This window comes from Coregonus lavaretus (assembly GCF_964263955.1).
Source record: "Coregonus lavaretus genome assembly, chromosome: 29".
In the NCBI taxonomy this organism is placed as follows: Eukaryota; Metazoa; Chordata; class Actinopteri; order Salmoniformes; family Salmonidae; genus Coregonus; species Coregonus lavaretus.
The window spans coordinates 31750210-31776385 of record NC_140016.1 but is presented as its reverse complement, the minus strand read 5'-3'; the positions used below and the strand labels follow the sequence as shown (position 1 = coordinate 31776385).

The 26176-nt window shown below is 41.9% G+C and overlaps 1 protein-coding gene across 1 annotated transcript in view; it reads left to right on the top strand.

The window, feature by feature from the left end:
* LOC311104630 (follistatin-related protein 5-like) overlaps positions 1–26176 on the top strand; it is a gene marked incomplete at its 5' end in the record, with an annotated part of 105792 nt that overhangs the window by 20505 nt on the left and 59111 nt on the right. Inside the window, 2 exons of the mRNA XM_084146484.1 lie at positions 9084–9280; positions 14748–14868. Coding sequence (XP_084002610.1) covers positions 9084–9280; positions 14748–14868 — 318 coding nt within the window. The remainder of the gene's footprint in view (positions 1–9083; positions 9281–14747; positions 14869–26176) is intronic.

Here is a 26176-nt window from a genome sequence, read left to right as displayed (position 1 = left end):
TGTGCGTAATAAAGAGCAGCCTGGTGACCTAGAGGCCTGAGAGGGAGTATACGTGACAGTACATAAGGGCCTCTCCTGGGAGACTTTGGTTGAAGATCCCCCCCCCCCCTGATTCCTCTATCAGTTTGAATGAGGGCCTTGCCAAGACTGTCTGTGTGAAAATGACTGAGCGGACTGCCAATACCGCAGATTACATCATATATCAAGGCCGGTCAGATTTCACACAAACGATCAGTAAGAGCAATGGACATTTTGGACGCAGAATAAATATTGTCAGACCCATAAGACCCAAGCCAATGTGTTACGTGTGTTTACTCTTAATGCCCTCGAGAGGAATTATGTCCAAGGTGAACAGGGTTGTACCTCAACAAACTTGGACTTTGAATATTGTTGAATTGGAACTGTTTCAAACAAATTCATTCATACGGATCTTCTCTTCACTGTATTTAACACCACTGTTGAGCCACTGTTTGATACTCGTTGAATTCTCTATATAAACTCACAATTCCCTTGGGAACTGATAACTGAATACAAGAGTTTCTGTGTGTACATCTGTGGTCTGAGTGTTCCCTGACAGTTGCATAGTTAAAATAACTATATTTTATCAGTCACTGTGGTATTTCTTTTTCTTTTTTGGGCTTGGCTGTTCCACAGAGTTGTGGTCTTGTTATCCCGCCTACCCCCTACCACCTTTCCAGTAGTCCATATATACTGTAGATATGGATCTCTGGTGCTGATTTGATCTGTTATAGATGTAGTTCTTCTTCCTGAGCCTTGAGGTTGGTTGTCCTCCATCATGTCAACAAACCTCGCCACCGGAGTTCAGCTGTACCTAATGAACACCAGGGGGATCAGCCTGTGCCTGTAAATGGAATCATACAACACCACACTCTCAGCCCTCTCACACTGTCTAGAGAGATAGCAGTCACGAGGCAGCGTTCTGAACTAGTTAAGACTGGTTGATCTACAGGAAGGAATCCCTTCTTCCTTTGCTGGGCTTGTATACGTGTTTGATACATAATTAGAGTGGATTGGAGCAGAGATGGCAATGTTGAAACATGCTGTCAAATTAGTATGGGGCAGTGGAGGAATACTAACAATAATTCAATAGGATCTCTATGGTACTGGCTCTCAAATGCTAGTTCTTAGACAACGGGTAGATTCAAGACTCCTAGCAGATAATGATCCCCTCAAAGGTTAGGGTGTGTGTGTGTGTGTGTGTGTGCATGAGCAGGCGCTCGTGTGAGTGTGTACATGTGTGTGTGATTGAAGATAAAGGAATGGAGTGTGAAAAGCAAGATAGAGGGGCAACTGGGGGTGCCAATACACACTGGGAGGTACCAGGAAGCGGTAAGGAGATACAGACAGACAGAGACGGAGCGAAGAGAAGAGCTACAGACCGAATAAGAGTATTTTTCACCCGGAGCTGAGTGAGGTATCAATCACAATCTGTGAGGACAGAACTACACTGCTGTTATAGGTGACAAAATCACAGGTTGCAACGGGTCTTTTAATTTGATTCTGACTCAGAAAGCTAGGTAGGTTCCTAGAATGAGAATGTTCTATGTCCAATTCGGTCTAGAATGTCTATAGTCTTGTACCAGAGTCTTATTCAATGCATTGACTGTGTCTCAGAAAACTGCAAATTGGTAGTGGGCTGGCTACGGCTGCAGTCATGCCGTCCCCCGGCTCGGCAGAGCAGCTGTGGGGAGTTTGCGGCCCGCTGCCCAGAGATCCATTTCGGATCCATTCAGGGGTAACACCAATGACACCTCTAGTTGGTCTTTAAGATAGCAATCAGTGACCTTTGATTTGGGTAGCGGAGTTGTCATGCCATGGTGGTTTGATGTATGGTGGGGCGGAGGCGGTACCTGGCGGATGGGGGGAACGGGGACGTGACACAAGCTATTCCGCTGAGCCGCCTCGTTCCTCTTTCTCTACATAAATAAAACAGCAATACTTTTAGAGCAGGGGAGAGAGTTCAGCAGCGGTCACCGTCCCTTTAAAAGTGAACTGTGGATTGTGGTGAAGTGTCACGACGGTCGTAAGGATGAGACCAATGCGCAGCGTTGCAAGTGAACATGACTTTAATTAATAAAGAAACACACGACAAAACAAAACACGATCCGTGACGTCCTCAGTACACAGACTGAACATAGAACATGGAAACAATAACCCACAACTAACACAAGAAAACCTACATCTTAAATATGGCTCCCAATCAGAGATAACGAGCCGAACAGCTGACACTCGTTACCTCCGATTGGGAGTCAATGAATACAAACAGGGAAACACAACCAAAACCTAGAAATAGACACAACAGAACGAACACACCCAAAACAAATGAAAATGAACAACCCTGGCTCAAAATATGAAGGTCCGTGGAGCCAGAGTGTCACATTACCCCCCCCTAAAGGTGCGACCTCCGGGCGCACCAGCAACAGTCTAGGGGAGGGTCTGGGTGGGCGTCTGTCCCTGGTGGCGGCTCCGGCCCAGGTCGTGGTCCCCACTCCACCTTAGTCACTCTCCGCTTACGTCTTCCCTTCCTCATGACCACCCCCCAACTAAACCCCACTGGATTAAGGGGCGGCACCGGACTAAGGGGCAGCACCGGACTAAGGGACAGTACCTGACTGGCTGGCTCTGGCGGATCCTGTCTGGCAGAAGGATCTGGCTGATCCTGTCTGGCGGAAGGCTCTGGCTGATCCTGTCTGGCGGAAGGCTCTGGCTGCTCCTGTCTGGCGGAGAGCTCTAGCGGCTCCGGTCTGACAGACGGCTCTGTAGGCTCATGGCAGACGGGCGGCTTTGCAGGCTCATGGCAGACGGGCAGCCCCTGCGGCGCTTGGCAGACGGGCAGTTCAGGCGCCGTTGGGCAGACGGGCAGTTCAAGCGCCGTTGGGCAGACGGGCAGTTCAGACGGCGTTGGGCAGACGGACAGTTCAGGCCCCGTTGGGCAGACGGCAGACTCTGGCCGTCTGAGGCGCATCGTAGAACTGGTGCGTGGTGCCGGAACTGGAGGTACCGGGCTGAGGACACGCATCTCAGGGCTAGTGCGGGGAGAAGCAACAGGGCATGCTTGGCCCTGGGGACGCACCGTAGGCCTGATGCGTGGTGCCGGAACTGGAGGTACCAGGCTGAGGACACGCATCTCAGGGCTAGTGCGGGGAGTCGGAACAGGGCATGCTGGACCCTGGGAACTCCCATAACGCCTAGTGCGGGGAGCCGGAACAGGGCATGCTGGACCCTGGGGACTCACCTCACGCCTAGTGCGGAGAGCAGGAACAGGCCGGGCGGGGCTGGCGACGCGCACCGTATCCCTGGTGCGAGTGGACGGAACAGGCCGGGCCGGGCTGGCGAAGCGCACCGTATCCCTGGTGCGTGGAGTAGGAACAGGCCGGGCTGGGCTGGCGAAGCGCACCGTATCCCTGGTGCGTGGCGTAGGAACAGGCCGGGCTGGGCTGGCGACGCGCACCGTACACTTAGTGCGAGGGACCGGAACAGGCCGTACCGTACGGGGAACACACACTACTGGCTGCACCTCGGGACTAGGAACGGGCCGGACCGAACTGGTTACACACCCCAGTACCACATGCCGTGCCTCAACACTTTCCTTCCCTGCTTTACCCAGTAGCCCCCTTGTACTGGCGGCCATATCTGCCAACCTCTTGCACTCCTCCGGGCCGTACACCTTCTGCCCCGACGTCGTGAGCCCCCCCCCAAAAATTTTCTGGGGGTCTCTCCTCCCCGTGGACCAGGCATCTAACTTCCTCGCCAGACTCTCCAGACACTCCATCCTCTGCTCCTGGGCGCGCTGCTTGGTCCTTTTGTGGTGGGTTATTCTGTCACGACGGTCGTAAGGATGAGACCAATGCGCAGCGTTGCAAGTGAACATGACTTTAATTAATAAAGAAACACACGACAAAACAAAACACGATCCGTGACGTCCTCAGTACACAGACTGAACATAGAACATGGAAACAATAACCCACAACTAACACAAGAAAACCTACATCTTAAATATGGCTCCCAATCAGAGATAACGAGCCGAACAGCTGACACTCGTTACCTCCGATTGGGAGTCAATGAATACAAACAGGGAAACACAACCAAAACCTAGAAATAGACACAACAGAACGAACACACCCAAAACAAATGAAAATGAACAACCCTGGCTCAAAATATGAAGGTCCGTGGAGCCAGAGTGTCACATGAAGTGAATGTTTCTTCTACCTGAATAAACTGTCTCATTGCAACTCTTCCCCATGCATACACACTATCCTGTTTACACTTTGGAATAATGGCTGATAGATCTATACAAGGTGTGCAAATCCCTTGGCTAGAATCCAAACTGATATGCTCCAAAACAATGGTAAAAGGTAGCATGCCAGTTTGGGCCATAGTACTGCTGACTTTTGTGTCCCCCTAGCTTGGTCTATTTATGTTACTAATTAGACATAGGTTTCACACATTTGGTTACCAAAGTATAATACAGTGTCTTAAAGGCAAGGATGAAAACCAACATAGACGATGGACCTAGAGGACTAGGGCCAAGTATTCATAAAACGTCCTAGAGTAGAAGTGCTGCTCTAGAATCAGTTTCACATGTAAGATCATAATGAATATGATTACATGGACTGGGGGGAAGGGGGGTCCTAGATCAGCACTGAATTGTTTACTGTACAAATTGACTTCGAAAATGTATCTTTCTGTGTAAAGAATGTGTAGTGGAAACATGCTAAAGAGGTATGTAAAAAGGCAGTGTGCACTGTAATGCATGGATCGTTGTTATTGATCACATGCAATTATAATGTGTAGAATTGCAATGCTTTTCCCGTTGATTTTGGCCAACATGTAAACTATACTGAACAAAAATATAAAAGCAACATGTAAAATGTTGGTGCCATTTTTCACGAGCTGAAATAAAAGATCCCAGACATTTTCCATACGCACGAAAAGCTTATTTCTGTAAAATGTTGTGCACAAATATTTTTACATCCCTGTAAGTGAGCATTTCTCCTTTGCCAAGATAATCCATCCAACTGACAGGTGTGGCATATCAAGAAGCTGATTAAACAGCATTATCATTACACAGGTGCACCTTGTGCTGGGGACAAGAAAAGGCCACTCTAAAATGTGCAGTTTTGTCACACAACACAATACCAAAGATGTCTCAAGTATTGAGGGAGCGTGCAATTGTCATGCTGACTGCAGGGATGTCCACCTGAGCTTTTGCTAGAGAATTAAATATTTCTGTCTCTAATAAAGGCCTTTTGTGGGGAAAAACTAATTCTGATTGGCTGGGCCTGGCTCCCCTGTGGGTGGACCTATGCCCTCCCAGGCCCACCCATGGATGTGCCCCTGCCCAGTCATGTGAAATCCATAGATTAGGGCCTAGTGAGTTTATTTCAATTGACTGATTTCCGTCTATGAACTGTTACTCAGTAAAATCGTTGAAATTGTTGCATGTTGCGTTTATATTTTTGTAAATTGGAATAACACGAATAAACGTATTAGTTTCAAATCAAATATGAGGAAGCAAGAGACAAAAGCCCTGAATAGACCGTCAAATGATTTTCTATCATATTTTCTCCAGAGAGCTGAACAGCATTAGCTTAAAAAGGAAACAGGATTTCATTTGAATTGAAATTTAACCGCTACCAGACAAAATGACATTGCGTCTCTTCTCCATCTTATCGTCTTCAGTGGGGCCCTCTTTTTATCTATCATTGCGGGAATTAAAAACAAGGATGACTGTGAGAGAACAAAGACAAGTGATTTCCTTCAGATTCGCCATGCAGCAAAGCCATTGCACAAGGCATGATTCCATGATTCAGCATTAGGACCACAAATGTTGTGAACAATTACTCTGTTTGATTGCTTTATTCCACTCTGCTGTCAATAGTAATACATCTATGGCGTGGGCCTCTCGTGATGGATCCAAAACGTATCCGTCAACCGCTTCTGGTCAATATGGTTCATATGCGTGTGTCTGCTCGCCCATATATTCTCATCCTCGAAGGGGGAGCTGACCTGCAAATTATTACACCAGTCCATCACAATTCATTTTTGTAGTGGAGCTTAGCGAGCCACTTAGCGCCACACCAGCCTGATGTGACCAGAATACATTTTTTTAAACAAGGTTGCACGCGCTGCGTTGCAATGCCTGAATGGTAGTCTGTGGCGGCTGTGAAAAAAAACCCATCAGAAAGGCCAATCAGCCATGGCGACTGCTTTACATGGCGTCTCTCGGGCCTCAAGGAGTGGTCATACGTTTCCGACATGAACAATGTTGCCGGAGTTTGCATTATACAGAGGCACTCCAGGGGGAAAGCGTCTCGCTGATGGGTCTATTACAACCTAGTTAAGTCTCTCCAGGAGTCTTTTTGTAGTTCCGAATGCATTTGCTTGTTGTGGTAGCAAACATGAACCATGAACAATTTGAAGGTTGTAGGTGTTGTTCAAGTTGGTTGAATGCAGGGGTGTTTCAATTCAAGACAGATTCACAACCATTCAGAACACACTGTATTGAAGAGATGCGTTCATCAAGCCACTTGATTGTTTCACAAAGAACTTAGGTAGGGTTAAACAACGGCTCTCTTCTCACAACATAGCTGGGGCACTAGACTAGACTAGTATCTATGATCATATGCTATCCATGTTTTTTGTATGTTGTTTTTATCTGTGAATTGGCCAATGCTATTAGGCCACACCCGGCCATAATTACAGACACCTGCGTGTGTCCTTTGCCACTATATAAACTAGTGACCCGCATTGTTTGTCATTATACCCTGATGAAGACAGCTTGTCTGTCGAAACGTTGGTTATTAGGATATTTAATTATTGCATCTGAGCTCCTAGAGTGTGCGGCTTTCCTTTTCTTTTTAAAGCACTAGACTAGACTAACAGACATTATGAGTTGCTGCCATTCTTTTCAAAGCTCCCTACTTGACAGCTTCAGTATATATATTTTAAATTTGTTTTAGAATTTGTTTTGCTGCCAAGGCCCACTACTTGTGTTTGTATTTTATAGAAAGAGAGAGAGAGTGTGCGTCTGTCTGTCTGTGTCTGTCCGTAAGAGTGTGTGAGTACGTGCCTGCAGTGTGTGCGTGTGCATGCGTATTTATGTGTATGTGTGTGTCTGTCTGTCCGTGTGTGTTCAGGGCTTTTGATGACACTGACCTTCATATCCCCTGGGCTAGGCTAGCAGCCATTTATCTTTTATTCATTCGGCCATTTCTGAGGAAGGCAGCTTTTCTGTCACCAAGGCTTGTCAAAACAGAGGCCATTTCATGATGTGCAGCGCTCGGCGGCAAAATGGTGCACAGTCGCACCCTGTAAAAGGTGATGCCACAGTCCTGGAGAGGCTTTTGTCTGCAAAGCCGCCAGTCTTGAGACCACTGTCTGTCACTAATTGTGTTACGCCACTGCTGAGAACACCTGTTTAAAGCAACTCAAAACATTCCCTCAAACTTTCTTTCCTGCTTTAGTATTTTTGTCTGGGGTTGAAAGAAAGCAAAGTCTACTCAGGTGTTTCGTAATTCACAACAGCCAACAGAACTGTCACTACAAGCGTAACACTTCTCTAGATATTAGAAAAACACGTTTTACAATATGTCATGCGTTGGAACGACAATTTCCAGTCATAATTTTTTGCTCGTAACTCTTCTATGCTGAATATTTCATATAGTTGACTCTTTTTATGTCTGCTTTGATGGTGTATTGCAAATACAAATCATCATATTTTCTCTTACTGTTGGTGTTTGATAATGAATTCTCTCACAGCAGACAGGTGTGCACAGGGGCGTCATGCACCCATTATTTTAGAGGGGGCAAAAATGTTTGGTTGTTTTGGCACATTGGATTTGAAATAATACAATGACTGTGAGGTGCAGAGTGTCAGCTTTAATTTGAGGGCATTTTCATCCATATCGGGTGAACCGTTTAGAAATTACAGCACTTTTGTACATAGTCCCCCCATTTTAAGGTACCAAAAGTATTGGGACAAATTCACTTATGTGTATTAAAGTAGTAAAAAGTGAAGTATTTGGTCCCATATCCATAGCACGCAATGACGACGTTAAGCTTGTGATTATTTTATGCCCAATAGAAATGAATGATAAATAATGTATTGTGTCATTTTGGAGTCACTTTTATTGTACATAAGAATAGAATATGTTTCTAAACATTTCTACATTAATGTGGATGCTACCATGATTACGGACAATCCTGAAGAAAAAAACTGCTGTAATTTCTAAACCGTTCGCCTGATATGGATGAAAATATCCTCAAATTAAATATAGCAGACAGTCTGCACTTTAACTTCATAGTCATTGTATCATTTCAAATTCCAAAGTGCCAGAGTACAGAGCCCCCCCCCCCCCCCCCCAAAAAAAATGTTGCTGTCCCAATACTTTTGGAGCTCACTGCAGCTATCATAAACCAAGAATTCAACCATTTTTTTTATTTTCAAAAGTCTAGAAACCTTGCCAGCAAGCATACCAGCTAAGATAATTAGACACATACTCTAAAATAACACGTTTTGTTTTATTTATTCAACAAGAAGGAATCAATAGGCTACATAGCTTGATCAAATTAATTTACAAAAATACCTCCTGCGGGTCCTGCCCATCACCGGCAGCTAAAATCAAATCAGATGCTGTGTGTGTCACTTGACACTCTCTCTCCTCCTCCACTAACAATATTGGTTGTGTTCCACTGCTTGGACGTTGCATGCATTAACCAATGGTTGTGTGCCATGTTATCGACTGTGTCATCGACTGAGATTGCTATAACATATGATGTGGTTAGCTGATAGGTAAAATATGGTCCAGTTAGTGTGCCCCCTCCACAAAATACCACTTTTTATAAATAATGATGATAGAATGTGGGCTTAAAAATTGTTTAGTAAATAATTTAATATATGAAAATAAAATAAAAACAGGAGAAATCTGAGATGTTAGTGTCCTTGTACCAACTATGGGTATGGCACGTCTGGGTGTGCCCATTGACTTTATATGGGTCTCACTTTACATGATTCAGCCATTTTAGATTCTAACTTCTTCTCTCTTGTTCTTGTTCCTCAGATGACAACTGCAGACTGAGTGACTACCAGAGGCTGAAGACCAAAATTCTGAACCTGCATGACCAGAGATACATGGAAACTGGCAACCGTGGGGGCCACAAAGACAACATGGCCACCAGGAAGAAGCTGGTCGACCTTCTGTTTAAGCGCTTCGACGCCGATGGTAGCGGGAGAGTAGACAGCAGCGAATTATCACAGGTGAGGAGATGAGGGCGGGACTTGGATGTCACTAAGTGTTAGAAAGAAAAAAGGAAAACCAATGAAACCTAAACATTGTGTTTACTACACACGAAGGAGTAACAAACTATCACTGGTGAGGACATGAGGGTGGACAATAAAGCCACAGTAAATGTCCCACATGTCAGTAGCCTGATATGAAAAAAGGGTAAACAAACAGAACCTAAACATTGTGTTTACTATAGCCTCCTAGGAATTTACTATAGGAGCCATCTTGATGCCCTCTGTATTATTTTCACTGTTATTCCCTTTCTAGTTGGTCTTTGCTTCAGAAAGCGAGGTGATATAGAAATATAATAATCCAGGTCAAAGGAACGTTCCACTCGTGGGAGAATGTCGGCTTTGACCGTTACTTCCAGAAAGTGTGGTTGAGTGTGGAAGACATTTTATGCATAATAAATTAATGTTTCGCAGTACCTGAGGACTGGTTTATATGCCATGCATTTAGATTATTGAATAAGTAAGCAACCACTGCTGGTTTAAATAACCTTTCAACTGCTCTCAGTTTCATACTAATATATCCAGTGGCACTCTGATTACTCCTGTCTCTATTAGACTGATGTGAGAGAGAAAACTAGCTTGATTCATATTCTTATGCATTCACTCTTTTGAATCAAAAGTGCCCCATTTGATTACTGCCAACAGCTCTGATATTTAACTATATCTTAGTTTTTTTTGTTTTTACATAACAGCAATGCTTTCAGCTCGGAGATGAGAGCATAAATCAATGCACAGTGGGTGAAATCCATAATGAAAGAGAAAATGTAATGTTGTGCTGGGCTTTCTTTGACTATGCAAATATTCCCAGTTGACACATTGGAAAGTTGCTTCAGGCACTTACCATAGGTACCAAAGGTATTAAATTACGGATGACACTGAGGGCTAGACACAAAGCTATGAGCCATCATCTATCCAGGTGTTTTAATGTCAAAGTCTGTCCACAAACATCCACTGCACAGATTGAGTAATGCCATGTTGGTTTTAAGGCATTACTCATAGGAAAATGCTAAGGTCTCTCTTAAACCTTGAAACATATGGCAATGGTGACACAGAACAAATACAGTACAAACTGGTATTAAATGCAGAAAAATGTAGTAGCTATTCTAAGCCTCACGTCTTTGTCTTGTTTACAAAAGCACTGCAATCATTAATTCTGAATCTCAGACGTTGACACAGTTGACCTCAATCTATGCCACATCTCAAGAAGTCCTCAAACTATGCAACATCTCAAGAAGTCCTTGAACTATGCCACATCTCAGAAGTCCTCAAAACTATTCCACATCTCAGAAGTCTTTAAATCTATGCCACATCTCAGAAGTCCTCAAAACTATGCCACATCTCAGAAGTCCTCAAAACTATGCCAAATCTCAGAAGTCCTCAAAACTTTGCTACATCTCAGAAATCCTCAAAACGTTGCCACATCTCAGAAGTTGTCAAAACTATGCCACATCTCAGAGGTCCTCAAAACTATGCCACATCTCAGAAGTCACTCATGGCTGAGAATTCAATCAGTGAAATACTAATTTCTTCTCTCTTCATGTTTTGCCAGGTTAAATTATACAAATTTGATGTGACCGATCATTTCAGCCCTCTTTTACGAGTCTGCTATTTGTGTAATTGTTAATTGTAAAAGAGGTGTTAATTTGACACGGACTCCGGCTGCATTCCTTATGTTGACTCAATCAGATAGTGTCGATTCCTCCAGTACATCAAACCTGAACATCAACTACAGAGCAGGGTAAAGATGGTTTGATTTCTGGACGGGACATTTAAGAGATGGTGTGAGAAGACTGGGATCATTCACAGCCCCCGCTAATATTACCATCTCCCTGAATCAAACCGTCCACCATGTGGTGGTTCAGAAAGGCAGGGAATACTTTGGAATACCATGTTTTTGATAACACTTTCTCTGAACCAACTGTGTCTATTGCATTATGAATGCATCCAATTGCCAATTGTTACAAATTGTCTTAAAGGAGGCATACACTTTTATGAATGCTTATAGCAAGTGGTGTAATGTACTGTGAAGTGATAGAGGTCAATGTAAATACATTTCTAGTGCATTATCATACACAAATGGCTTTAAGAACATTTTTGAATTCAACATATGAGGTTCAATCATCACACAAATGTTGATAATTCTTTATAGTTTACACTTTTAGTTCAGTAAGAGCCAACGTTGCAAAGAACAAGACATAGTTGATGATGATACATTAGGCAGCAGTGCTGGGGAAGCTACTCTGAAATCATAGTTTACCAAACTACAAATTACTTCACACTAGAAGAAGTTAAGCTACACAAAAGCTATATAGTTAAAAATATATAGTTTACTTAACTACATCCAAGCTACTTTGGGAAAAATGATCAAACCTAAATCTAAAATGTCATAGACTACAAATTGCAAAAACAATGTTTCAAGTGAGAATTAGGCAGGTCTGAAGCCGACAAATAAGCCCATAATTTCTTCTCTTTTGCAAAAAAAGTAGTGTAGTTCCAGTAGTTAGCTACACCGCTACATGGCAAAAAAATAATTCACTACAGAAAACACTACCTAGAATTTAGTTCAACTACCACCAAGCTACTGCAAAATGTAGTAGTTCACTACTCCCCAACACTGTCATATTTTGTCAAGCTTCATGACAGCTGATCTAGAATGATGGATGAGTGAAAGTCAGCCTGAAGGTGAGATAGATCCAACTTGTCATATTTCAAACCATTTATAAAACATAACAAGAGAGTCTTTGCAGCATGAAAAGGGGTTTCCTCATGTAATGCAGGTCAACTAATGTTGAATACTTATCGTTACTGGTGAGATTCCAGTAACCAATCATTTAATATTATATTGTGATCTGTTTAAAAGTTGACTGCTATTACAAATCAGCTGTCAGAAGCTGCATGACGAGCAGTTTATGTTGAGCCAATCAAAACTCAATATTCTATCTTAGTCCCTCTCCTAACCTCACATTCTACACCAGTGGGCGCCAACATGTTAAAAAGGAGCTCGAACGGAATGTGAAGAGCTACCGCCATTCTATGGAAGAAGAACTACGTTTCAAATCGTCGTGAGAAGTTGTATAAAACCGTTAGCTATAAGGCTAGCTAAGCTATTGCTAGCATTTTGTGCGTGTTCACACTGAACCAAGTATATGCACAAGCCGTTAACATTTAGGCTAGCTCAGCTATCGATCAATTGAAATAGCAAACGTTAGTGATCATGCTAATCATGCATGACGAACTATTTTAGTTTTCATTCTTTTATAAAATGTGATTAGCTATTATCATAATCCATTTTGGTACACAGTTATGTTTTAGATGACTTTATAAGAAGTTGTGTATAGGTGTAAGCACTAGTACTTTCCATTTGCCCAGGCTAGTCTATTGTTCAGTCCACGTGAGCCTGGTGCTGTAGTTAAAGTGTAAAGCGAGGTGAGATCTTGCATGGAGCCCCAGACCGAGGGTGATTGACCGTCATCTTGAACTTCTTCCATTTTCTAATAAACAACAGTTGTTGCCTTCTCACCAAGCTGCTTGCCTATTGTCCTGTAGCCCATCCCAGCCTTGTGCAGGTCTACAATTTTATCCCTGATGTCATTACACAGCTCTCTGGTCTTGGCCACTGTGGAGAGGTTGGAGTCTGTTTAATTGAGTGTGTGGACAGGTGTCTTTTATACAGGTAACGAGTTCAAACAGGTGCAGTTAATACAGGTAATGAGTGGAGAACAGGAGGGCTTCTTAAAGAAAAACTAACAGGTCTGTGAGAGCCAGAATTCTTACTGGTTGGTAGGTGATCAAATACTTATGTCATGCAATAAAATGCAAATTGATTACATAAAAATCATACAATGTGATTTTCTGGATTTTTGTTTTAGATTCCGTCTCTCACAGTTGAAGTGTACCTATGATAAAAATGACAGACCTCTACATGCTTTGTAAGTAGGAAAACCTGCAAAATCGGCAGTGTATCAAATACTTGTTCTCCCCACTGTATGTGCTTTTACGAATACGAAGAAAATAAAGCTGTAGGCTATGAGGATTATAGTTTATATTCATAGCTACATCAATCGTAACAAGAAATAGATGACAATGGTGGTCATGTCAACTTGTAGTATTTTATTTACAACTGCTATGACTGATTGGTGGCGCAGTCTGTTAAAGCAGTTGGTTTATAGTGGTTGTGAGTACCAACACAGCCAAGAATAAAGAATGGTACCAACACATGCTCCGAGAGCAACTTCTCCCAACCATCCATGAACAGTTTGGTGACGACCAATGCCTTTTCCAGCATGATGGAGCACCTTGCCATAAGGCAAAAGTGATAACTAAGTGGCTCGGGGAACAAAACATCGACATTTTGGGTCCATGGCCAGGAAACTCCCCAGACCTTAATCCCATTGAGAACTTGGTGGTCAATCCTCAAGAGGCGGGTGGACAAACAAAACCCCACAAATTCTGACAAACTCCAAGCATTGATTATGCAAGAATGGGCTGCCATCAGTCAGGATGTGGCCCAGAAGTTAATTGACAGCATGCCAGGGTGGATTGCAGAGGTCTTGAAAAAGAAGGGTCAACACTGCAAATATTGACTCTTTGCATAAACTTAATGTAATTGTCAATAAAAACCTTTGACACTTATGGAATGCTTGTAATTATACTTCAGTATACCATATTAACATCTGACAAAAATATCTAAAAACACTGAAGCAGCAAACTTTGTGAAGACCAATACTTGTGTCATTCTCAAAACTTTTGACCACGACTGTAGAGTGAGTGTCATGTGTGTATGTACCTGTGTGTCTCTTCACAGTCCCCGCTGTTCCACAAGGTGTATTTTTACCTGTTTTTTAAAATCTGATTCTACTGCTTGCATCAGTTACCTGATGTGGAATAGAGTTCCATGTAGTCATGGCTCTATGTAGTACTGTGCGCCTCCCATAGTCCGTTCTGGACTTGGGGACTGTGAAGAGACCTCTGATGGCATGTCTTGTGGGGTATGCATGGGTGTCTGAGCTGTGTGCCAGTATTCCAAACAGACAGCTCGGTACATTCAGCTCGTCGACACCTCTCACAAAAACAAGCAGTGAAGAAGTCAATCTCTCTTCCACTCTGAGCCAGGAGAGACTGACATGCATGTCATCAATGTTAGCTCTCCGTGTACTTTTAAGGGCCAGTCATGCTGCACTGTTCTGAGCCAACTCTTTGTGGCACCTGATTGTGTTACTTTGCATGCTCTATGCTGTAACATTAGAAATCCCAGATCATTGAGTGGTTCCCAAGTTTCGGCACTCCAAAAAAAAGGAGACGGGGAAAAAAAGTACAAGAAAAAAGAAACCCCAGACCAAGAAGACCCCAGGCCTAGACTTAGCTTTAACTGTAAGTTGCATAATGCCCCTCTTAAAAGGCAAGGTCTAAATGCATTTTTCTGTTGCAGGTCATCAAGCAGGAAGGTCTGTCCAAGGATGTCTCTGAGTGCACCCTGTTTGACCTTCTCAAATACAACGACATCAACGACGATGAGCACCTGACAAAGGCAGAGTTCTACACAGCTTTCGGTGAGTGGCAGGACCAACTGCAAATGCTTATATGTTGGAGATCGGTTTATTGTAATTCAAGGTGGGAAGGTTGGCAACATCAATTTATTCCTCAATGCATTGTGTAAACCATTCAAGTGTGCATTTGAGTCCAGAGTGGAATGTCCATATTTTTCTATTTTCTATGCATTACCATTTACTTTTTCCTGCTTGAATTTTCTTTGGCAAGGAAATTCAAAGAACCATACATTCCACAGGTTGTGTGGACTTGGGCAGTAGACATTACATGCTTTCAAGCACATATTGTTAAAAGCCTTATAGCTAATCTATGCCTTTATGTGACAGCAAAGTGGATGAAACTGTTAACCATTACTGTTTACACAGCACCATTACAAAAATGTATGCACGCATGACTGTAAGTCGCTTTGGATAAAAGCGTCTGCTAAATGGCATATTATTATTATTATTATTATTATTATTATTCTAGACAGTCCTATACAATAGTTACCATGGGTTGATTGCAGGTAGGCAATTCTTTATTTAATTTTTCTCGGGCAAGACAATTACCAATTGAGATACAGCAGTAGCCCCCCAGCTCTATCTGTCTGTGTTTGCCCGCCATCCCCCAATGCCAAAAGGATGTTAATAATAACTCAACTAAGTGACCATCTAACATCCTTATTATTTATTAGAATAAGGTTCTGAAACCGGCATCAACTTATTATCCTTATGGCAACTATAAAGTAAATGGATTCTAATTTAGTTTCAATTAGAGTTGACATGGATGATATCTCTGTGAATGGCAAGACACTTGTCCTCATCGGTAGAACTCTCCATCTGGGAGATTTAAACTTAATCATAGGCTATTTAAAGGTCCAATGCAGTCATTTTTATTTCAATATTAAATTATTTCTGGGTAACAATTAAGTACCTTACTGTGATAGTTTTCTATTAAAATGGTCAAAAAGAAATACACATTTATTTTTAACAAAGGCTATTTCTCAAGCAAGAATTTAGCTAGTAATGTCTGGGAGTGGAAAACTGAAAACTAGCTGTTATTGGCAGAGAGGTTTGGAACTCTCTTTCTTATTGGTCTATTAACTAATTTACCACCAAAACAAGCTGAAGTTTCAGGCGGTCTTTTCAAACAACTCTTACACTAAAAGGACATTCATCATTTTCACAATTTCACAGTTTTATTCCAACCTCATAGTGTAGAAATATAAATAAAACACAGGAAAATTGACTGCACTGGGACTTTAAGGGTAATATGTACTGAACAAAAATATAAATCCAAAGTGTTGGTCCCATGTTTCATGAGCTGAAATAAAAGATCACAGAAATGTTCCATACGCACAGACATTTGTTTACATCCCTGTTAGTGAGCATTTCTCCTTTACCAAGATAATCCATCCACCTGACAGGTGTGGCATATCAATAATCTGATTAAACAGCTCATTACACAGGTGCACCTTGTGTTGGGGACAATAAAAGGTCACTCTAGAATGTGCAGGTTTGTCCCCAACACAAGGTGCACCTGTGTAATGAGCTGTTTAATCAGATTATTGATATGCCACACCTGTCAGGTGGATGGATTATCTTGGTAAAGGAGAAATGCTCACTAACAGGGATGTAAACAAATGCCACAGATGTCTCAAGTTTTGAGGGAGCGTGCAATTGGCATGCTGACTTCAGGAATGTCCACCAGAGCTGTTGCCAGATATTTTTATATTAATCTATCTACCATAAAAACATAGTTTTTACAGAATTGTACAGTACGTCCAACCGGCCTCACAACCGCAGACCACGTGTAACCACGCAAGCCCAGGACTTCCACATCCATTTATCTACCATAAGCCGCCTCCAACGTCGTTTTAGAGAATTTGGCAGTACGTCCAACCGGCCTCACAACTGCAGACCACGTGTAACCACACCAGCCCAGGACCTCCACATCCGGCTTCTTCACCTACGGGATCATCTGAGAACAGCCACCTGGACAGCTGATGAAACTGAGGAGTATTTCTGGCTGTAATAAAGCCCTTTTGAAGGGAAAAATTCATTCTGATTGGCTGGGCCTGGCTCCCAAGTGGGTGGGCCTATGGCTGCTCCCCTGCCCAGTCATGTGAAATCCATAGATTAGGGCCTAATGAATTCATTTCAATTGACTGATTTCCTTAAATGAACTGTAACTCAGTAAAATCGTTGAAATTGTTGAATGTTGCGTTTATATTTTTGTTCAGTGTAGTAAAGTCCTTTACTTTGCTATTTCGCTGACGTTTAAAACTACTTGTGTGGTTGCCAGGTATACACTGAACAACTATATCTATATTCTTGAAAAATTGGGCCCAACATGGCAACACGGTAGTGAGAGATGGGTAAATGCAGTATTTTAAATATTGAGTCAATGTCGCTGTATAAAACAAGACACAGAGCAAATATTGAAAGAGCTAAAACCAAACCCCCAATCTCTAGTACAACATAATGATGTCAGTTACTCTTGGCCAAACTAAGTAACACTAACACATATTGTCCTACCTTTTCTTGCCTAATTCCCTTTCTCAAAACATCCCAGTCTGACATTTCCAACTGGCTCAATATCCTCTGACATTTCACTGGGGTTGACACATCACGGCAAGAAAAATAATGCATAATGAAGTTCCCCATTGTAAAATTGGTCGCTCATCAGCACTTTGTATGTAAAGCATTTCTAGGAGAGACAAGAAATGTTACAAGTGTAAATGGCAAACTGGCATAGTATTTTTCTTGTGTTGTTCCTCTCCTAGTCAGGCTTAAGCGGGGGAGTTGCCCTTCAGGCGAATCAAATCAAGAAAGGATATGGGTAAAATCTGTGGAGAGCTCAACTTCCTTGAAGAGTTGTGATGCACTAGCTCCAATTACTCACTTTTTTAACTTCTCCCCCAAGTTTCTTCAGGCTGAAACTGAAAAAGAAAAGGAAATGAGAGATTTTCTATGACAAAGTCTTTCCTCTGTGGTAAAGCATTTATCTTTACTTGAAAAGACATTATCTAAGTGATTGATAGTTGGTATTAATAAAAGTATGCCATATTTACAGGAAAATACATGATCTAAGTGATTGATAGTTGGTATTAATAAAATTTTGCCTTATTTACTTTGTAATATTAATAAACGATGGCTAATAAGTGATAAGCAGTAATGGGCAGTCACTACTAACATGGGACTTTTATTAATTGTTTTATGCAAAGCAACAGCTGTTCTCTATATCACCTCACGATCAAACATTAATCTCTCTTCGATAGCAGTCGTAAAAGAAACATTGTGGTCATTGTAGTTAATTACCATGTTCTATGAGCAAAAATATACTGAACAAAAATATAAATGCAACATGCAACAATTTCATCGATTTTACTGAGTTACAGATCATTTAAGGAAATCAGTCAATTGAAATACATTCATTAGGCCCTAATCTATGGATTTCACATGACTGGGCAGGGGAGCAGCCATAGGCCCACCCACTGGGGAGCCAGGCCCAGACAATCAGAATGAATTTTTCCCTTCAAAAGGGCTTTCTTACAGCCAGAAATACTCCTCAGTTTCATCAGCTGTCCAGGTGGCTGGTCTCAGATGATCCCGTAGGTGAAGAAGCCGGATGTGGAGGTCCTGGGCTGGTGTGGTTACACGTGGTCTGCAGTTGTGAGGCCGGTTGGACGTACTGCCAAATTCTCTAAAACGACGTTGGAGGCGGCTTATGGTAGAGAAATGTACATTAAATTCTCTGGCAACAGCTCTGGTGGACATTCCTGCAGTCATCATGCCAATTGCATGCTCCAAAACTTGAGATATCTGTGGCATTGTATTGTGTGACAAAACTGCACATTTTAGAGTGGCCTTTGATTGTCCCCAGCACAAGGTACATCTGTGTAATAATCATGCTGTTTAATCAGCTTCTTGATATGCCACACTTGTCAGATGGATGGATTGTCTTGGCAAAGGAGAAATGCTCAGTAACAGGGTTGCAAACAAATTCATGCACAACATTTGAGAGAAATAAATAATTTTATGTGCGTATGGAACATTTCTGGGGTCTTTTATTTCAGCTCATGAAACATGGGACCAACACTTTACACGTTGCATTTATATTTTTTCATTTACATTTTGCATTTATATTTTTCTGGATATGATTTATGTCTCTAGAAACTGTACAATGTGCGCATTGAGGCCACAGAAAAAAACAGAACGAAATAGAATTCAAATAATTGAACCGACGTCGGTCACCCATTTATTCTGTAGGATTCAACCAAGCAATGGTGAGATTTATATGATTTCAGTATGTTAGCCATCTCTTAGTCTATGTGAGATAGCCTACTAAACACTATGGAGTTGAATGTTATTCCAGCCTTTCAGTCCCTTAGCATTCATAGTACTTTTGAATGCCCACTTTTCACCCAAAGCTCAATTCAGATAAGGCTAATGTGTTACACATTCAGTTAGGATTATATTGACCAGGTAAACCCATTAAAGCTACAGACCTCATGCTTTTATGTGCATGGAAAACGATGCCTCTGTGTTCCCTTTACCACAGTAAAGATAGCCACTATACCGAGACTTCAAATACCACCAGCCTTGAAAAAGGTTTTGTGATCATTTTAACCTTTGCAATTCATTGTTGCAGATATTTACCTTACTGCTAGCTGATTTTTTTTTTTTTAAATATGGGATGTCAATGAATTATGCACAGACGTTAGTGTCTTATCTTTAACAGTGACAAACAACGTAGCTGAGTGAATGTAAAACTAAAAAAAATAAGATATACAAATAGTTTGGTGAAACACAATGATGGAGCTGTCTACCATCACTTAAGATAGTGTAGCACTTGTCTTAACACAACTAAATGTTATTTCAGTCCTATGCACACATTTAAAATCTAATACCATCTGTGCGCATTGAGGCCACAGAAAAAAACAGAACGAAATAGAATTCAAATAATTGAACCAACGTCGGTCACCCATTTATTCTGTAGGATTCAACCAAGCAATGGTGAGATTGATATGATTTCAGTATGTTAGCCATCTCTTAGTCTATGTGAGATAGCCTACTAAACGCTATGGAGTTGAATGTTATTCCAGCCTTTCAGTCCCTTAGCATTCATAGTACTTTTGAATGCCCACTTTTCACCCAAAGCTCAATTCAGATAAGGCTAATGTGTTACACATTCAGTTAGGATTATATTGACCAGGTAAACCCATTAAAGCTACGGACCTCATGCTTTTATGTGCATGGAAAACGATGCCTCTGTGTTCCCTTTACCACAGTAAAGATAGCCACTATACCGAGACTTCAAATACCACCAGCCTTGAAAAAGGTTTTGTGATCATTTTAACCTTTGCAATTCATTGTTGCAGATATTTACCTTACTGCTAGCTGATTATTTTTTTTAAATATGGGATGTCAATGAATTATACACAGACGTATTAGATGTGAGTGAATGTAAAACTTAAAAAAACAAGATATACAAATAGTTTTGTGAAACACAATGATGGAGCTGTCTACCATCACTTAAGATAGTGTAGCACTTGTCTTAACACAACTAAATGTTATTTCAGTCCTATGCACACATTTAAAATCTAATACCATAAATTCCCTCGTATAGTAAATCTGTTGATTCAGTATATTTACCAATATAGTACCATTTTGTGAATAGCAGCAGTAAATGCAGAATGAGCCTACAATTCCAATGAAAGTGACACCTCTCTTACAAATCAAATCAAATCAAATCAAATCAAATTTTATTGGTCACATGCGCCGAATACAACAGGTGCAGACATTACAGTGAAATGCTTACTTACAGCTCTTAACCAACAGTGCATTTATTTTTAACAAAAAAAGTAAAAATGAAACAACAACTAAAAAAGTGTTGAGAAAAAAAAGAGCAGAAGTAAAATAAAGTAACAGTAGGGAGGCTATATATACAGGGGGGTACCGTTGCAGAGTCAATGTGCGGGGGCACCGGCTAGTTGAGGTAGTTGAGGTAATATGTACATGTGGGTAGAGTTAAAGTGACTATGCATAAATTATTAACAGAGTAGCAGCAGCGTAAAAAGGATGGGGTGGGGGGGCAGTGCAAATAGTCCGGGTAGCCATGATTAGCTGTTCAGGAGTCTTATGGCTTGGGGGTAGAAGCTGTTGAGAAGTCTTTTGGACCTAGACTTGGCACTCCGGTACCGCTTGCCGTGCGGTAGCAGGGAGAACAGTCTATGACTAGGGTGGCTGGAGTCTTTGACAATTTTGAGGGCCTTCCTCTTACACCGCCTGGTATAGAGGTCCTGGATGGCAGGAAGCTTGGCCCCAGTGATGTACTTGGCCGTACGCACTACCCTCTGTAGTGCCTTGCGGTCGGAGGCCAAGCAGTTGCCATACCAGGCGGTGATGCAACCAGTCAGGATGCTCTCGATGGTGCAGCTGTAGAATTTTTTGAGGATCTGAGGACCCATGCCAAATCTTTTCAGTCTCCTGAGGGGGAATAGGCTTTGTCGTGCCCTCTTCACGACTGTCTTGGTGTGTTTGGACCATGATAGTTTGTTGGTGATGTGGACACCAAGGAACTTGAAGCTCTCAACCTGTTCCACTACAGCCCCGTCAATGAGAATGGGGGCGTGCTCAGTCCTCTTTTTTTTCCTGTAGTCCACAATCATCTCCTTTGTCTTGGTCACGTTGAGGGAGAGGTTGTTGTCCTGGCACCACACGGCCAGGTCTCTGACCTCCTCCCTATAGGCTGTCTCATCGTTGTCGGTGATCAGGCCTACCACTGTTGTGTCGTCGGCAAACTTAATGATGGTGTTGGAGTCGTGCCTGGCCATCAAATTTTAATTGTCACATGCTTCATAAACAACAGGTGTAGACTAACAGTGAAATGCTTACTTATGGGCCCTTCCCAACAATGCAGAATACAATAATATCTATTTTAATATATTAATAGAAACAATTTGTAACACTTGGAATAAATACACAATGAGTAACGATAGCTTGGCTATATACACGGGGTACCAGTACCGAGTCGATGTGTAGGGGTATGAGGTAATTGAGGTATATACTGTATGTACATATAGGTAGGGGTAAAGTGACTAGGCAACATGATAGATAATAGGGTGTGGAAGTGTGTGTGTGGCGACAGTGTGCTTGTGTGTACGTGCTGTGTGTGTGTGTGTGTGTGTCTGTGTGTGTGTGTGTGTGTGTATGAGTTGGAGTGTCAGTGTAAGTATGTGTGATTATGTGGGTAGAGTTCAGTGTGTGTGCATAGAGTCAAACATAGTTAGTGCAAAAAGGGTAAATGCAGATAGTCCGGGTAGCTATTTGGTGAACTATTTAGGATGTGTGCCTGTTTTGCATACACCTTTGTGGAATATTCAAAGCTCAGCTACGTTGTTTGTCACTGTTAAAGATAAGACACTAACGTCTGTGCATAATTCATTGACATCCCATATTTAAAAAAAATAATCAGCTCGCAGTAAGGTAAATATCTTGCAGGAGTAATGGCTTTTAATTAGATCAAGTTACTGATAGAAATGAAGCCTGCCACACTGCAGTTAGTCTCATGTATTGTCATCCTTGAATACATCAGGTATAGGACAGATAAGGCTAAAGATGTCATCCACACACTGTACATTCAATGTCACCTTAACTTTAGGGGGATGGTAAAGTACCAAGGCAGCAGACATCACTGTTGCGCTGTATCTTGATTTCAGTATCAAACACTTCTGAATAGATGAGAAAAAGGAAACAGCTGTGTACATGCTTTATTTTCATTCTGGCTGACTGTCTGTCAGTGGCTGAAGTATCGATCCAGAGGGAGATGGTGGGCGACAGGCAAAACATGTCACTTCTCTTTTGCTGAGTGGGAGGCCCTTGGGGCGTTGCACAGTCTAAGGTTGTGTCCCAACTGGCACCTTATTTCCTATATAGTGCATAACTAGGGAATAGGGTGCCATCTGGGACACAGCCTAAAGGTGATGCGTGTGGAAAAAGTCAGACCAAGTTATAGAAGTCGAGGGTATACCAGCAAATGTCATAATGCATATCATCTAATAAAAGGATTCACCTTGAACCACATTGATGTCACCGATTGAAGTTATTTACGCTGGTAGTTAAGTAAACCGTTAAAAGTATTGTTCTTTCTCCATATAGAACATAATAAAGATCTGAGCAGCCTATTCTCTTTTCTTATTTGACCTACTCCTATGGGCTCCATAATCCCTGGTTCTGCGTGTGGATTTGCAGAGATAGAAAAATTGGTTACTTAAACTCTGGCTCTTTTCTATGGATCATAATTAGAATATCAAAGGCGACAGCCTTGTCTCCTTCAGGGCAGCAGCAGACAAAGACGGGTTGCTTTCTGGGCCTGCATGCCTGCATTTGTATTTATTTATGTAACCCTTATTTTACTAGTAAGTTGACTGAGAACACATTCTCATTTACAGAAATGACCTGGGGAATAGTTACAGGGGAGAGGAGGGGGGATGAATGAGCCACTTGGAAGCTGGGGATGATTAGGTGGCCATGATGGTATGAGGGCCAGATTGGGAATTTAGCCAGGACACCGGGGTAAATGCCGCGTTCAAAAAAACTGGGAACTCTGAAAAATCATGACTTTAGTGATCTTCAGGTCAGAGCTCTAGAAAGAGGTGGAATTCCGAATTGAATGTCCGTTCAAATCGATTTTTCCCCGTTTTTTCTGAGTTCCCAGTTGTTTTGAACGCACTGAAGTCAGAGATTTCCGAGTTGTTTTGAATGTGGTATAACACCCCTACCCTCACGATAGGTACCATGGGATCTTTAGTGACCACAGAGAGCCAGGACACCCGTTTAACATTATTTCTGAAAGACAGCTCCCTACACAGGGCAATGTCCCCAATCAATGTTCTGAGGCATTGGGATATATTTTTCAGCAGTATCTGGTCTCCCATCCATGGACTGACCAGGGCCAACTGTGCTTAGCTTCAGAGGCAAGCCAGCAGTGGGATGCAGGGTGGTATGCTGCTAGCCAAAATTAAGACAACTCTGGTGTTATTCATCACTCGTGGCGCAATGACAATTAATGGATCCTCATGCTTTCTCAACATAAGCTACTGCAGAGCATTCTGCTCACTGGCTTCAAGGAGTGCTGTTAAATTTGATCCATAATACATGTGTGGTTTTGGCGGAATGTGTTATGTATTTGGACCATTTGAAAAGTTTTGAAAAAAAATTATTTCAGGAAATATCCTCAATACCACTCGAGGTACTGAGGCAATAGTCAATTGGGGCTTAACAAAACCCACGGGAGGATTTCACATCCTTTCTAACTTAAATCGATGACAAATTGCATTTTTGCAAATTGGAACCAATTATAACAGGATATAGCATTGTAGAAGAGTACTCACTGTTTCACAATACTCCTGAGGTTAGAAGAATGTCTTGTCTTCCAGAAGTTTGGTCCTTTATCAAATATAGCTTGGTTTTTATTTCTCCATATAGGTCATGCGTATTAACATCCAGTTAGTGAATGTTGTAGTCTTGTATAACCATTCATGTATGTCTTCCTTGATGTCAAATGAATTGCATGACTCCACTCAAAAACTATATTTTGGTATTTTTGGAATTAGTCCCCTGTTGATACAGTCCCACAATGTTTTGCGTGTCAGCATTCAAGTTTTCAAGATATTGGACTTTCAAGAAGCAAAGTTTCACATTCCACATCATCATGATGATATAAAACGCATCATCATGATGATGTGGCAAGTGACACTTTGCTTCTTGGGTGGATTTTTCCTTTAACATTTCACTATATACTTGATCTGTAATGTACTATATTGATTGACATGTCTTGTGGACTGCATTTCTATATGTACACTATAATGCCAGAACATTGCAATTTACTGAATTGATTACAATCAGATCTCTCTGCGATATAAGATAAGATTTGAACACTTATGATACATATGAAATAAATGATACGATATCTTCAGTTTATGGATCACACAGTGTGTAGGAACAACCACATCTCTACAAAATGTAATGTCATGTGTACCATAATCTTTCTTATAGAGGTTAGTCCTCCTCCTCCTTCCTATCAGTGTTGACAGACAGACAAACAGAAAGACGGAGAGACAGACAAACAGAAAGACAGACAAACAGACAGAAGGGAAACATTTCCATGTAAACAAACACACTGGCTTCATCCCTCTTGAACATTTCAAGGCTCTTGTCAAGGAGGGGTAAGCTGTTGACGCGCTCGCATCGGATCGCAGTCTAGAGATGTATGCAACTATTTGAGCAACGTTGTACTATGAACACTACGGTGCTATTAAGATCCCCCCTGTGGAGCTAGAACGCAATTACTTAATGCATCCCAGGACGCTCAGCTGTGTGTTGAACTCACTCCATCTCGCTTTTCATCAGCCTGCTGTTGATATGGCTCACCGGCACACCTTAATCAAACATGCCTTTGAGACACACACACGGAGGCACGCACACACACACACATAGACAGACAGACAGACAGACAACACCCATGTGTACATTGCTCAGTATTATGCACAGTTGCGAACCACATGATAAGAAATAGGTGCTCACTTGAAACAAAATTGACTTCAACAAATAGCAAATTATTTGAACCAAAATTGACTTCAACAAATAGCAAATTATTTGAAACAAAATTGACTTCAACAAATAGCAAACAGCAAATGATAAAGATGGGAATATCAGAAGGAGCGGCATGGGTAAGAGAGGCACTGACTTCAAATCATCATCGTCCCCTTAAGATAAACCCCAACCCCAAATACGCCTTTGATTTGCCGCATTTCACAAGGTAGTTGTGATGAAATTTGTCCAATTAGAATGGTCTTCAACCATGTTGAAAACTGATGTGTGGTCAGTCCCACGAAGCTCCTTCACCAGCTGCTCTGGAAACCAGGCCCTGTGCTGATCAGCCGAGGTAATCAGCAAGACCATTTGCTCAACTTTTACAGGCTTCGCTCACATTTATAACCTTGGAGCAGAGGTTTTTATTTCAATTGGCCTTACTTTCAGTTTGCTTTCTGAAGCTTCAAGTCTCATTCAAAGTATTACTGGTATTGACAGGGTTGTTCATATCTGCAGACACTGATATTGGAGCGGGTAATTAAGTCGAACTAACCCTGCTATCAGTCTAGGGAACCCTATACCCAAGTGGAGTGATTTAGGGCTCGTTCAAAATTATGAAACAGTACTCCACAATACACATATTAAAAAACATCAGCGATGGGGATACACCCAACAGGACTGATGACACCTCTTTGATCATGTTTTGCCACAAGTACAAAATATATGATGGAGG